Source organism: Camelina sativa, chromosome 1, assembly GCF_030686135.1.
Source record: "Camelina sativa cultivar CO46 ecotype springtype chromosome 1, ASM3068613v1".
Lineage (NCBI taxonomy): Eukaryota > Viridiplantae > Streptophyta > Magnoliopsida > Brassicales > Brassicaceae > Camelina > Camelina sativa.
This window is the reverse complement of record NC_141880.1, coordinates 16,881,915-16,895,013: the sequence shown is the minus strand read 5'-3', so window position 1 is coordinate 16,895,013 and position 13,099 is coordinate 16,881,915. Positions and strand designations below refer to the sequence as shown.

General features: G+C 36.2%; 2 protein-coding genes across 3 annotated transcripts; both read right to left on the bottom strand.

The window, feature by feature from the left end:
• Nucleotides 1-3,799: 3,799 nt before the first annotated feature.
• Nucleotides 3,800-5,485, bottom strand: LOC104747268 (pentatricopeptide repeat-containing protein At2g13420, mitochondrial). Its single transcript, XM_087460195.1, has one exon. The coding sequence runs from the start codon at nucleotides 5,441-5,443 to the stop codon at nucleotides 3,920-3,922; it is 1,524 nt and encodes a 507-aa protein (XP_087316321.1). The 5' UTR covers nucleotides 5,444-5,485; the 3' UTR covers nucleotides 3,800-3,919.
• A 317-nt stretch (nucleotides 5,486-5,802) lies between these two features.
• Nucleotides 5,803-11,234, bottom strand: LOC104793756 (uncharacterized). Of its 2 annotated transcripts, XM_087460190.1 has the most exons (13): nucleotides 10,873-11,234; nucleotides 10,651-10,781; nucleotides 10,482-10,573; nucleotides 9,994-10,107; nucleotides 9,418-9,748; nucleotides 8,999-9,178; nucleotides 8,156-8,236; nucleotides 7,629-7,847; nucleotides 7,398-7,540; nucleotides 6,955-7,121; nucleotides 6,455-6,678; nucleotides 6,270-6,362; nucleotides 5,803-6,184 (listed from the first exon to the last, which is right to left on the bottom strand). In XM_087460190.1, exons 1-13 carry the CDS (start codon nucleotides 11,075-11,077, stop codon nucleotides 5,990-5,992), a joined length of 2,175 nt encoding a protein of 724 aa, XP_087316316.1. In that variant the 5' UTR covers nucleotides 11,078-11,234; the 3' UTR covers nucleotides 5,803-5,989. The 2 variants fall into 2 exon arrangements, with proteins under 2 accessions (XP_087316316.1, XP_087316318.1); XM_087460192.1 differs by lacking the exons at nucleotides 10,651-10,781; nucleotides 10,873-11,234 and having other exon boundaries at nucleotides 9,994-10,112.
• Between the last annotated feature and the right edge of the window lie 1,865 nt (nucleotides 11,235-13,099).

The window sequence follows — 13,099 nt, the reverse complement described above, 5'->3', positions numbered from 1 at the left end:
TGAATGGAAAACACAATCCAACTCAATGAAATATCCAACTTAAATCCAATTTTTTTTAAAAAAAACAAGGTTAACACAATTTTATTAACCCAGAGTAAAAAAAGAAACAATTCAACTTATTTATTGTGTTTCTGTTTTTTTAATTAATTACAACCTACACGAAAAAACTTTTAATTAAATCAAAGGCGTTGACTCCATTTTAATTAAATCAAAGGCGTTGACTCCATTTACTCTACGAAATCAAGTAAGGTCTTGTTCGTGTTTGTGTCGCTGGTGACACAAACCAGCGACAGTGACCTAACAATGTTTGTTGACCAGAGCCGATGACCAACGATCGCAATTTTCAATCGCTAAAAATTTCAGTAGTTATCAGTGATCAGTCAGTGTGATTGGTCGATAGATCTAACGACATAGAAACGAACAACATAGCAATAAAAATACATACTCTCTCCTTTCCTTATTAATCCTTTTGCTAGAAAAAAAATTGTTTCAAAAAGATGTATCTTTTAAGTTATCAATGCACTTTTTAATAGTTGCTAATGATAAATTGTAAATCTCAAGAAAATAACTAAATACTATTGATATAGAGTTATAGAAAATTGTAAATCATGACAAAATGAAGCAACTATAATGAAATTTTAATGTGTTTTTTAATATATGTGAAAAGACTAAAAATGGATTAAATTAGCAGTATAAGAATTATTTATTAAAAATAGATAAATTGAATTAAATAAATATAATATAATTTAATGTAATTAAATATAATAAAAATATTAAATAAATGAAGTAAAAAAAACTAAACTAAATCTAATTAAATTCATTGCTAATTAAATTAACTTAGATTCAAATAAATCAACTATAAATAAATGAAATTTATACAAATATAAAGTAAATAAAATAAAAAGAAAAATTTTAAATTAATTGTTTTTAAACCTGTATTTTAAATTAATTATTGTTAGAAATATTATTCAACATTTTTGTAAAAATATAATGATTTGTCTTGACGATAGAAAAGCGAACAACACAACGACTAGGATACAAACAACATATGTTATTGCTACCCATTGTCGTTGGATCCAACGGCAAACAAACGAACATGACCTAAAAAGAAGCACTTTTCGTTAAAGTTTACTTCAATATATTTTCGTACGTTTGAATCAAAACAAAATAAGCAATCTTGATTTGGTTATAAGGTTTTGTGGGAATATATTGTTCTTAAAATTTGTTTGTTTCGCATACAAGCTAAAATCTACATCCAAAGCACATTTTATTTTATCCTATATAACCAGAGTTAACCGATTTTAACCGGAAAAACCTAAAAAAATTGTTCAATTTAGAAAAATTCCATTCACGAAAATAAACCAAATCGATTAAGTTTAGTGATTACTGAAAAACAATCAAAAACTCCAAGTCGGTTTTGCTTTGGTTAAAGGAACGTGCAGGACTAGTAACTACCATGGGTTCATGGATTTAAGGAAGCTTCTTAAGTTTCGACCATTAGCCAAAAAGATTATCAAAATGGAGGTTCACAATGATGAATCAATATTTGTTCTACTCGGATTTATGATCAGTATTTGGTGCAAATGGCTGCATGCAAATGAACGATTAAAAAAATTTGGTTTGCAAAAAAAAGTGAATATATAGCATTCAACTCATTCTTTTGTAAAATATGAGATGAACAAATTTTTATTATAATATCTTCATTGTCCCCAATGTTTTGTTGAATGAGTTGTGTTGGGTATAATTTTAACCATATAATTACAAGTTGCATAAGTATACTAAAATGGACTACAAATGAAATAAATAAAAAGAACAATACGGAACGGAATAAATAATTTTTTAGGAATGAAAGAAAAAGATGCAGAGAATGAAAAAAATAATAAATGGTAACTACAGTAACAATATATTTAAAAATATATTAGTTCTATAAATCAAATTTCAATGAAAATACTAATACTATAACTAATTTTAATGTATATGTTATGAATTGTACATTTGATTTTTTTTTTTAATGTGAATTAAACTTTATATATGTCATGTAAAATATTAATAAATAATATTGACCTACAATAAAATTTTAAGAGTAATCTAAAATATTTTTTAGTTTTTATTTATGATATAAACATCTCTTGAATTTATTCTACTATTCATACAAATTTTAAATAAATCCTTAAGATTAAGTTAACATGAAATTCATATCAAAACTATTCTTCTGTTAATATATTGTGAAAATATGAAATTATTATATTATGAAATTGAAATATTATTATTTATTAATAAACATAATTTTTTAAAATTTGTTTTTATTTTAAAATTTGTTTCTTTTTTCGTTTCATTTGTTCTTCATCAATGGATTCTCTATTAATGGTTTTGTCACCTATGAAAGAACAGATAATAATGTATCTGTAATTGACATTTCTGATTACATACATATACTAGATGACAACATTAATGCCCGGTGATCAATTTGTCGATTTTATGAAAGCCTTCTACGGTTACTAAAGAAGCCGGTAAGTTGATGCGTTCTAATTTGGAGATTTTGTATATGAAAGCTGATCCATGCATGTGTTCTTATAATTGTTTCTGATAATATAGTTGATCTCCTGGAAAATTAGGATTACGATTAGCGTTGAGGCCTTGAGGGATACGGCACTTCGCTTCCTCGTCTTGATACCCATAGAGCTAGCGTTAAAAAATCATTTCAAAGCACGTGGAGAAGTTCATCATGTTAAGGTTTGCAGAGACCCTGCAAACGATGGCTGTCCAGAGGTTTGTGGCTTCTCCTTTACCAGTTGTGAAGTCGCTCAAGCTAAATAGTGCCTAGCTAGGTAACAACTTGGTTCTTGTTTTTTAAAACAGGTCTTCTATTGTTGGCACTTAGTGGAAGCTACATGGGAGGAAGGAAATTAGCTCTTCAGGTTTTACCAGGAGAATTCAGAAAAGGTGGTAGTACTGATGAACTGGCTGCTACTAGGGTCGCACACTTTCGCTGACACGAGTAAATTATATAGGTTCTTTTCTTTCGTTTCTTTTTTTTTTGGGAAGACTTGTATCTGTAATTTGATGATATATATATATATATATATATATATATATGTGCAATTTAACTATCACGGTAGACATGGCATTTCTGTTACTGGATATGAACCTTCGCTTCCGGATGATGATGTCAAGAGCGTTTTGATGAACCATTTCTCTTCATGTGGAATGATCACTGATGTTTTTGTTGTCAAAAGGTTTGTTTGTGGCTTCTTCCTCCAATTATTTGTGTATTTTTGTTTCTCAACTTGCTTATTTCTTTTCCTCTTTGTTGCAGCCGGGCTTTAATTTACTTCTACGGACTAGGTGCAGTACATAATGCGGTGAAACTTTGTCGAACTAAAGTGGGAGAATGGAAACTAGTTGCTAAACCCTTGCCAATGCCGCAACCGAAATAAAACTACTATGACAGCGACGGCTTCCCTTGTCCTCCGATACTTGGAATGTGCTAAGGCATAAAGACGTGGAGAAGGCTTGGGCTTCGTCGTTCTGGTTCAAGGGTGCAACACCTCGAAATGCGTTTAACTTGTGGGTTTCCCAGCTGGATAGACTGCCCCACACGATCGAGATTAGTTGCCCCAACAGATTTATCCGTTGTGTTGCTTGTGTCAAGAATTTACAGAAGCAAGAGATCATCTTCTGCTGGCTTGTGATTTCAATGTTGTCATCTAGAACCTAGCTCTCCAAAGACTGAAGTTGACATCGAGTGGTTTTAGAAGTTGGAATGAATTAATCACGTAGACCCAGAAGAGGAAAGACGTACACGGTAACATCCTCCTATTAAAACTAAAGAAACTCAAATCTTTTTTTTTTACTACAAAATGAGAAAGACAAGAAATCAGATTATGACTCAAATGTCTTTTACATTTGCCAGTATACTTCATCTCTTGTAAGGCTCAAAAGGATATCTCTGAAACTCAGAGCCAAATGTAATAGATTCCTCGTCGAGTTTCTTCTTCAACCTCCTCCAAGTCCTCATCTTATTAGACTGTATTAATCCTTTATACAATGTCTCAAACGTTAGCTTTTGTGGCAAGTAACCCTTCTCTATCATCTCCACAAAAAACCCACAAGCCTCCTTCCATTTCTCCTTACTACACAACCCATGAATCAATGACGTATACGAGTCCAAATCCGGACCAGTTTCACTTGCCTTCAGATCATCCCATATCTCTTTCACAGTCTCCATCTTCCCCAAATTGATAAACGTCCCCAACAATACATTATACGTCTGCGTACTTGGTTTACAAAATCCGTTCTTCATCTTCCTATACAGATTCATTGCCCCATTAGCATCTTTCCTCCCTTTGTATTCTTTGAAAAAACAATTGTATGTCGCAGAAGACGGGCTTATCCCAGTTTCCACCATTGTTTCAAGCAACTCTTCCGCTTCCTCCAACCTCCCGCAAGAACAGAGACATTTAACAACCGAAGTGTATGTTTCAATCGTCGGACTAATCCCTTTCGCCTTCATCAGCTTCAACTTATCCAACGTCAGCTCAGACTTATGAGCTCGGCTATACATATGAAGCACGATGGAAAAACTCGTAACATCAGGCTCAATCCCCCTCTGACGCATTTCATCGAACACCTTCTCTGCATTCCTCACATTCCTCTCAAACCTTTCTTCCGGATGCAAACTCGCCGTCCGACAAATCCCATTGAGCAAAACATTATACGTGACAACGTTCGGTTCAATCCTAGACTCAATCATCTCCGCTAAAAACTTCTCCGCCATATCAATCCTCCTAAGCTTACACCAACCAGCAATCAAAATCGTATAAATCTTCTCATCACACCCAAACTCTTCTTTCCTTTCATTAAAAACCCCAACAGCCATCTTCGTGTAACCGTATTTACAAAGCGTATCGAGAAGAAACCCGAACTCGACAACACCGAAACGACGGTTCTCTAGGAAACAGGGCGCGTCGTCGAAAGCACGAACCGCTTGACGCGTAAGCCCCGCGGCGATTAACCGTTTGGTTAGGATTAGAAACGTCTCAGGAGAGGTTTGATCCATCTCCACGATGAGTTGTCGAACGACGTCGAATTGACGAACGCGTCCGAGGATATCGATGATGAGATTGAAGGAGGTTGGTGTTGGTGTTGAAGGAGAAGGTAAGGAGCGTAGATATTGGAAGAAAGAGAGGGCGATTTTGGAATTGTGACGGAGACGGAGGAGGGTTTGGTGGATTAGGTCGGGAGAGAGTGAGATGCCGTTGAGCTGTAGAGATGATTCCATGAAGTGGAATGGGTTGTGATTTGTTATAAGCATTTGGGAGATTAATTCGGCGTCGGAGGAGGGTTCGAGTTTTGGTAGATTGAGAGTGAAACCGTCGGAGGAGAGGGTGGAGAGACGGCGGCGGAGTTGAAACGCCGGTGAGATTTGCTTCAGCAGCATCATTTTGGCGACTGTGTTGTACTCTGTTAACAAAATTTACAGATTATGCCATGAACCGTTTTGTGGAGATCTTTTAACAAGTTGGGTCGGGTATTTTTAAGATTATGAATTCGGGTTGGGTTTATTGAGTTGGGCTGAACCCTCCAGTGCTTGGCCCATTTAACTCCAAAATTAATCGCTCGAAGGTGAAGGGGTTGTGTAGGCTAGAGATAGGAAACAACAAAACTAGAAAAAAGTACTGAAGTAATGAAAGAGTTCAAATTTAAAATTTAAATTTTCATCATCTTCCATTAACAATTTTCATACAAGTTCTTCCTCTTTAATCTTTTTTCGTGCCCTTTATTTTATAAGTACGTTGATAATGATGAGGAATTTGAACCGTATAAGCAGAAAGAATCATACAAAAAAAATCAGCCATGAGGTTACACAAAAGTAAAATAAGTAAATCTTTTTTTGGCCATTCGAGAGAATGGCGGTAGATCAAAATCATTATCAAGGTTGTACAATCTTGGAGAGTTGTTGATGCTAACCTGTACAACTTCTTCTTAATCACTCATTAACCATATGCTCTCTATCTTCTACCAATTGTGGACTTGATTCTGCCAACGCATGCTCTAGTATTTTTCCTCTCTTTACCTCTTGAGTTCTCCTTCGGTTTGATTCTAGTGTTATGAGCAAAGCTGTTATGTCAGCAGGACTGACTCCGCCTACTCTACTTGCCTGCCCGATTGTCTCTGGTCTCACCTGAATTTATAATCGTTCACATCATAAGAAGATAAGCTATATATAAACCACACTCATTCTACTAAAAAAACTACTTTAAACACACCTTTGAAAGTTTTTCACGCCCTTCATGAGATAGAGTTGTCAGCGAATAGTAATCCAAATCCGCTGGAAGTCGTCTATGTTGTTGGTGGACCATCTATTAAGGATGCATTTTTTTAATTCATGTCCATATCTCCAAGCAGGCAAGGAGTATGTATTTAAAGGAGCAATGCAGCAGACAGAACATACCTGCTGGAGTTGGTTTTGCTGGCGCACAATGAAACCTTCATATTTTATATCGATCTCTACACACTCTTTTTCCATTCTAGATAATGTTTCATTTCCAAAGCCATGCTTCTCAAGAAGCTTGTAGTGGACATGAGGTTTCTTTAGTAGACTCTCTAGTGTTGCAGATTCTTTGACTGGCTGAGAAGACACGTTAGAAACTTCAGCAGCCAAATCACCTCCTGCAACTGCAAGCAATACACATCATCAACTTATGCAATATATTCAGTTTTGCCAATCTTCGTACGTTTGCTTAAAGAGAGAGATAGTGAGCTCCATGTGTTACTACAGTCGGTACAAAAAAGTCGGGGAATTTTGTCAAATTTCTTGTGCGTAAATACTCTCATTCCACATAGCTTTTCTAAAGAACTATCCCTTGTTAAAATGGATGCAAGGATCGACAGCATAAACTCGTTCTAACAATAAAACTTAGCTGGTTGGGGGGAATGGAATAGGTAGACAACCTGAAATCTTAACAGTTTTCAGTCTCTTCTTCTCTTCTGAAATCTTTGCTTGCTTCTCTTGGTACAACTTCCATCGCCTATCATCTATCAATCCAAGTTCACGCCCTAGAGGTGTGAGTCGACTATCCGCATTATCGAATCGAAGAAGAAGACGATGTTCTGAACGGCTGTCATTGAGAAAAAGAAAACATATATGACTATCCTGCAGTGTGAACATACATACGTACTAATCAAGAACTTTAGTGGTAATAGACTATATAAGTACAAGACTAAAAATGTTCATGTGAACAGAAAAATAAAAAAGGAAGTTTTAAAAGTCAACCCCATAGAACAGTATATCAAGAAAAGTTAAGATCACATTAAGTTTAAATGAAAACTTCAGAAACATATAAAGAATGGAGGAGATATTAGGATTATGAGCAAGAAAATGAAATGGAACTTACCTTGTTAGCATGCGGTATGGCTCTCTGAGATCCTTTGTGACTAAATCGTCAATCAATGTACCTATATAACTGCTTTCCCTCTCAAGTACAATGTGTTTCTTACCATCCGAGTGTCTGGCAGCATTGATTCCAGATAAAATACCCTAATATGAAATAAATAACAGAGATTGGTTCCACCATATTTACAACGCCCATCATTAAGGAAATCGAAATCTCGTACAGATCAGTCACCTGTGCGGCAGCCTCTTCATAACCAGTTGTGCCATTGATCTGACCAGAGAAAAAAAGACCTTCAATTTTCTTCGTCATAAGGGACCTAGAACACTGATGAGCTGGTAAATAATCATACTCAACAGCATAGGCAGGCCTAAGCATGGAGCAATTTTCAAGTCCTGGCAAGCTTCTTAGAAGCGGTAGCTGGAGATTCTCTGGCAGGCCAGTTGAAAATCCCTATGGAATTACCAACCAATGAAAATGATAGTTATAACAAAACGACGCCTTGAAAGACTTAATAAATAGCAACCAAGCTAAGATATATTTGCTCTAGTCTTGAAAACTCGACTTACAAAACCTCACATTAAACTACTGAGCAGTAAAGAACTTCAGGCTTGCTCTAACTATACGAAAAGAAAATTACTGGAAAAGCACATGTTGTAGATATTAACATTTAGAGACAAACTAGGTTCCTTTCTCATCCTTAGGCTTCACTGCCGAAGACAATAACAACTAAAGAAATCATAATTAAGGTAAGCATTAACCTGCACATAGATCTCAGGAACGTCTCGGCCCTCTGGTTCGAGGAATATTTGATGGGACTCTTTGTCTTTGAACCTAACAATCTGAAACAAAATAAGAACTTTAGGACTAGCAAAGTCATATAAGAATTTATAAAGTTCATCCAAAGCAGTTTACGAGGAAGAGTTCAACAAATTCTATGTGCACTGTAGAAACAGAAAATGCAAGATTGATTTTCGGAACTAGAAGAATCACCGTCAAGAAAAGAGAATATAAAGGACCTTCAGGACTTTGCAAATGAAAATTAACAAAAATGTAGAGCAATTTACAGGACATCAGCATATGTAATTTGCTATTGTGACATCATCCACGGTAGAAACAAAGAAATAGTAAAGAACTGAGAAATTTTTTGGATTACTGCTTTATTTACTCCTTGAGAAATGACTTACACTTACTGAACCAAGTAAATAAAATCCAAGGAACCAATGGGTTTGTTCTAGAGAACCTAAAATCTCCCAATGTCTGTACAAAGGCCTCAAAACAAACCAAACATTCAACAGTCCCACTGATCTGTTCCATCCCCTATTGATTACTCATGCTTCCAAGGCTTTCACTATTTTGCTATCCATTATGTAGCAGCTGAACTCTCGTCTACTTATAAAGACTTACTAATATATGTTTGCATGTTGGATCAGGAACAAGTCTTAGAATTACTTTTGTGTAGCAAATTTGATTTTCATGGTCCTGCTCACGGTTAGATTCCAGTATTTGGCTCAAACATTACCAACTGTATCAACTATGTCTAATGTAACTTCCCCTTGGTCCAAGACAGAGATAATACAAAGCAAAAGACGTAAAGAATTTACCTTGTCCTCAATGGAAGGGCAATACCTAGGCCCTTTTGCTTCAACCCATCCACCATAAGTTGGGGTCTCATGCAAATTATCTTGGATTAATTGGTGTGTTAAGTTTGTCGTGCGAGTTAGGTAGCAGCACATTTGCTCTCTCTCGATATGAAATTCTGGGTCAAAACTAAACCAGCTGACCTGGGAAAAGAAAATTAGGTTTCAGCGTCTTAAATTAAAAAGGAGAGAAAGAAATGAAATACTGTTCCACTGGTGAGAAAATTATTTTTAAAGCGCCCAATGAATTTGATCAAACTGATCTCGGAAGAAAGTTTAAAAGACTTTTGTGTGCTGGCTACTCGCCGACTGAGATGCTTTAAACCATGTAACCATGCAATATTGATCCTGAATAGCCTAATTTTATAATTGCATAGTGATACCTCTTCGTCTCCATGTTGAGCCTCCAAATTCGAAAAGTCTATAGTCCGGCGATCCACACGCGCTGGAGTACCAGTCTTTAAGCGATCTGTTTCAAATCCCAGTTTTTGCAAATTCTCTGTCAATCCTTGTGAAGCTGACTCGCCAGCTCTTCCAGCTGGCATAGACTTTTTACCGACCCAAATCTTCCCACTCATAAAGGTTCCAGTGGTGAGAATAACGGAAGGTGCATAAAAGTTCATCCCAAAAAATGTGGCTACGCCTTTCACATTGTCATTCTTCCCAACTAGGATATCTGTTACCATTGCCTCTCTAATACAGAGATTTTCAGTGCTGGCATACCAAGGAAATTTTACAGTTATTATTAGCCAGAATAGAAGAAATCAGAAATAATTGTGAATAAGAAACTTATAGACCTTCAAATTCAAGATTGTATTCTTGCCATAACTTGTTATGAGTAAGTTCTAAATTTTCGGCATCTTATGTCTGCTTAACAATTAATTTTGAAAGCATACCCCAATAGTCAAATTTGTGACCCCAAAAAGATCTGTAAACAACAGGCAAAAACTTCAGCTAACCTTTCCACTATCTTTTTCATCTCCATGGCATATTCTCTTTTGTCTGTCTGAGCACGTAACGATCTTACAGCAGGGCCCCTTGAGACATTTAGAATACGCTTCTGTAAATAACATCTGCACTGTTAAGATACAACATCAGCGGTAAAAATTTGAACACACATCATAAGGTGTTCAGCGACAGTGACAAATAAGAAACAGTATCTGTAATTCTATTTACACCTATAAGGGCCTGTATAGTATAGGAAAATGAGACACGACCACTGCTCGAGAAGATAAGTGAAACCACATCAGAGACATTTCACTGAGACAGAGTCATAAACATTCAATTTGATATCCTTCTCAAAACTCTGATACAAGTCAAACAAATTCGTTTGATTAAAACAATCCTCTAAAGCTAATCCCCAAACCTCACCTAGGACGATATAAAGCATATGCGTATCCATACAGAGCTAAGAGTTTCACTGAGAAAAGAAATTAGAAACAATTACCTATCAGCAACTTTCCCAATATCACCACCAAGTGCATCAACTTCATGTACCAATTGTGATTTTGCTGGTCCGCCTACTGCTGGATTACAAGGCTTCACAGGTAACAAACAATATATCTCAGCATAATTCTAACAAGTATGTACACACAATTACGATTCAAATTCCGAACCTGCCAAGCTATTCGATCGAGGTTCAATGTGAGAAGCAGAGTACTAGCACCCAATCGAGCAGAGGCTAACGCCGCTTCGCACCCAGCATGTCCCGCACCAACCACAATAACGTCGTAGGTCGAATCAGCACCTACAAATTACTACTACCCGTCTAAGCAAATGTACAAAACTGGATAAGTCCGCCTAAAAATTGGAGATGATGAGAGTGAAGTGGTTGTAACCTGAACAAGAACTGAAGCTTGCGGCGTAGGTACGGCTAAGGAAGAGTTGGCGAGGGCGGATGTTGCGGCGGAGGAAGATGCAGAGACGAGGAGAGCGAAAAGGTAAGGAGGAAAAAGAACGAGAGGGGACAATACAAGGGAAGCCGCCGTAGAGATGGCGAAGACTGACTGAGGCGGAGGCGGAGGCGGTGACTGCGGCTCTCATCTCAAGGCGGAGGCTGCGACTTGTGGACGAGTGTCAGAGAGCGGACCAAAGGGGTTTGTGGTAAAATTGATCTTTAACTTCTTCTTTTTTTTTTTCTTTCAGAAATGATCTTTAACTTATTATTAAGAACTAGTATACATTCAAGAGATATATTTACAAAACTATATGCTGCTGCTGGTTATTTTTAAAATTTAATATATATAAATACTAATAATTTTAATTTTTTTATTAAATTTAGATTTATCAATTATAATATTTTAAACATTTTAAAGGTTTAAAATTTACTACACAAAGTTAAATTAAGAAGTTCAACTAAAAATCCGAATTAAACTCGTAATATACCGTAGAACTATATTTGTGTGTTCAATATACACATATAGTAAATTTACCGTATATAGTAGATTTTTAAATTTTAAGAAGTTTAAAATATATAACTGATATAGCTAAGCTTAATAAAAAGTTTGAAATTATAAATATTTAGAAATATTAAAATTTTTAAATAACACAGACAAGTTATATTACATGACGAGTTCTATATATGACACGATGATTTTAAATCAAGAATAATAAAATTCAATATCATTAATTAATTGTGGAACATTATATTTATATAATGTTCAAAATGTTTATATAAAGATATATATATATATATATATATATGCATATTCAAAATATTTTAATTTTGTTTCGTCACAAGAATAGTAGAGAAAGTTAATTAAAGCTGTTTGGATATGGATTTAAACAATTAATGGCATTCAATACTAATAGTTTCTATAACATATTTAATTCTCAAAACACTCTACAAAAATACTAGTATAGATAAAATTCGTATTATGTATTACTAATCGAGTTATCCATATGCGTCTAGAGTCGTGCCTACGTTAGGCAATATGAAGCCTTCGCCTCCGGCCCCATCTTTAGAAAAACATTCAATAACTTATTAGATTACTTTTAGTGTAATTCTAAGAGAATATCTTACTTCACGGGGGCACGAGATAGGTTGTCCCGGGGTGAAACCTCAGACAGGGAATCTACAGTCCAATATGCATATTCCATGTTGGTTGTAGATCCTTCTTTTAAGCAGAGTACGACATGGTTTTATCACCGCGTATGGCGTGTTGTTGCGCCAGAGAGGGTCAGGGTTCTCCTCTGGCTGGTTGCTAATCAACTAACTATGACCAATCTTCATAGAGGTATCGTCGCCATATGAGTAATACGAATGTTTGTCAGATATGTAATGGGGGGGGGGGTGAAGAGACCATAATGCATGTGCTAAGAGATTGTCCTTCTGTTGGTGGCCTTTGGATATGTGTTGTACCCAGTCGGATAAGGTAGGCTTTCTTCAAAGGTTCGGTCCTTGAATGGTTGTATGCAAATTTGGGATTTGATGATGGATCAGCAGAGGGTGCTTGGTAATTGTTGTTTGCCGTGGGATTGTGGTGGATTTGGAAATGGCGGGGTGGGTCTATCTTCGGGGAGGTTAGTCGCTGTCAGGATAAAGTGTTTGTGAGAGGTTTAGCGTAGGAAGTTCGTAAAGCGCATATGTTGGCTCGTGATGGAGTTGGGAAACCTTCGCGTGTTGAACGAATGATAGCTTGGAAACCTCTTGCACAAGAATGGATGAACCTAAACATGGACGGGGCGTCGCATGGCAATCCGAGGTTGGCTACAACATGTGGTGTAATACGAGACTTTACTGGGTGTTGGCGTGGTGGATTTGTACTAAATATTGGGATATGCTTGGCCCTGTTAGCAGAATTATGGGGTGTCTACTACGGTTTATATATAGCTTGGGGGAAAAACATTCAGAAGCTAGAGTTGGAGGTGAACTCGGAGTTAGTAGGCGGGTTTCTATTGACAGGGGTTAGTGATTCTCATCCTTTGTCATTTCTGGTACGCTTGTGCCATGACTTTTTATCAAGGGACTGGTTTAGCCCGGATTTTTCATGTGTATAGAGAAGCTAATCGTATGGCTGATGGGTTAGCTAACTATGCGTTTAATTTACAGTTAGGTTTTCAATT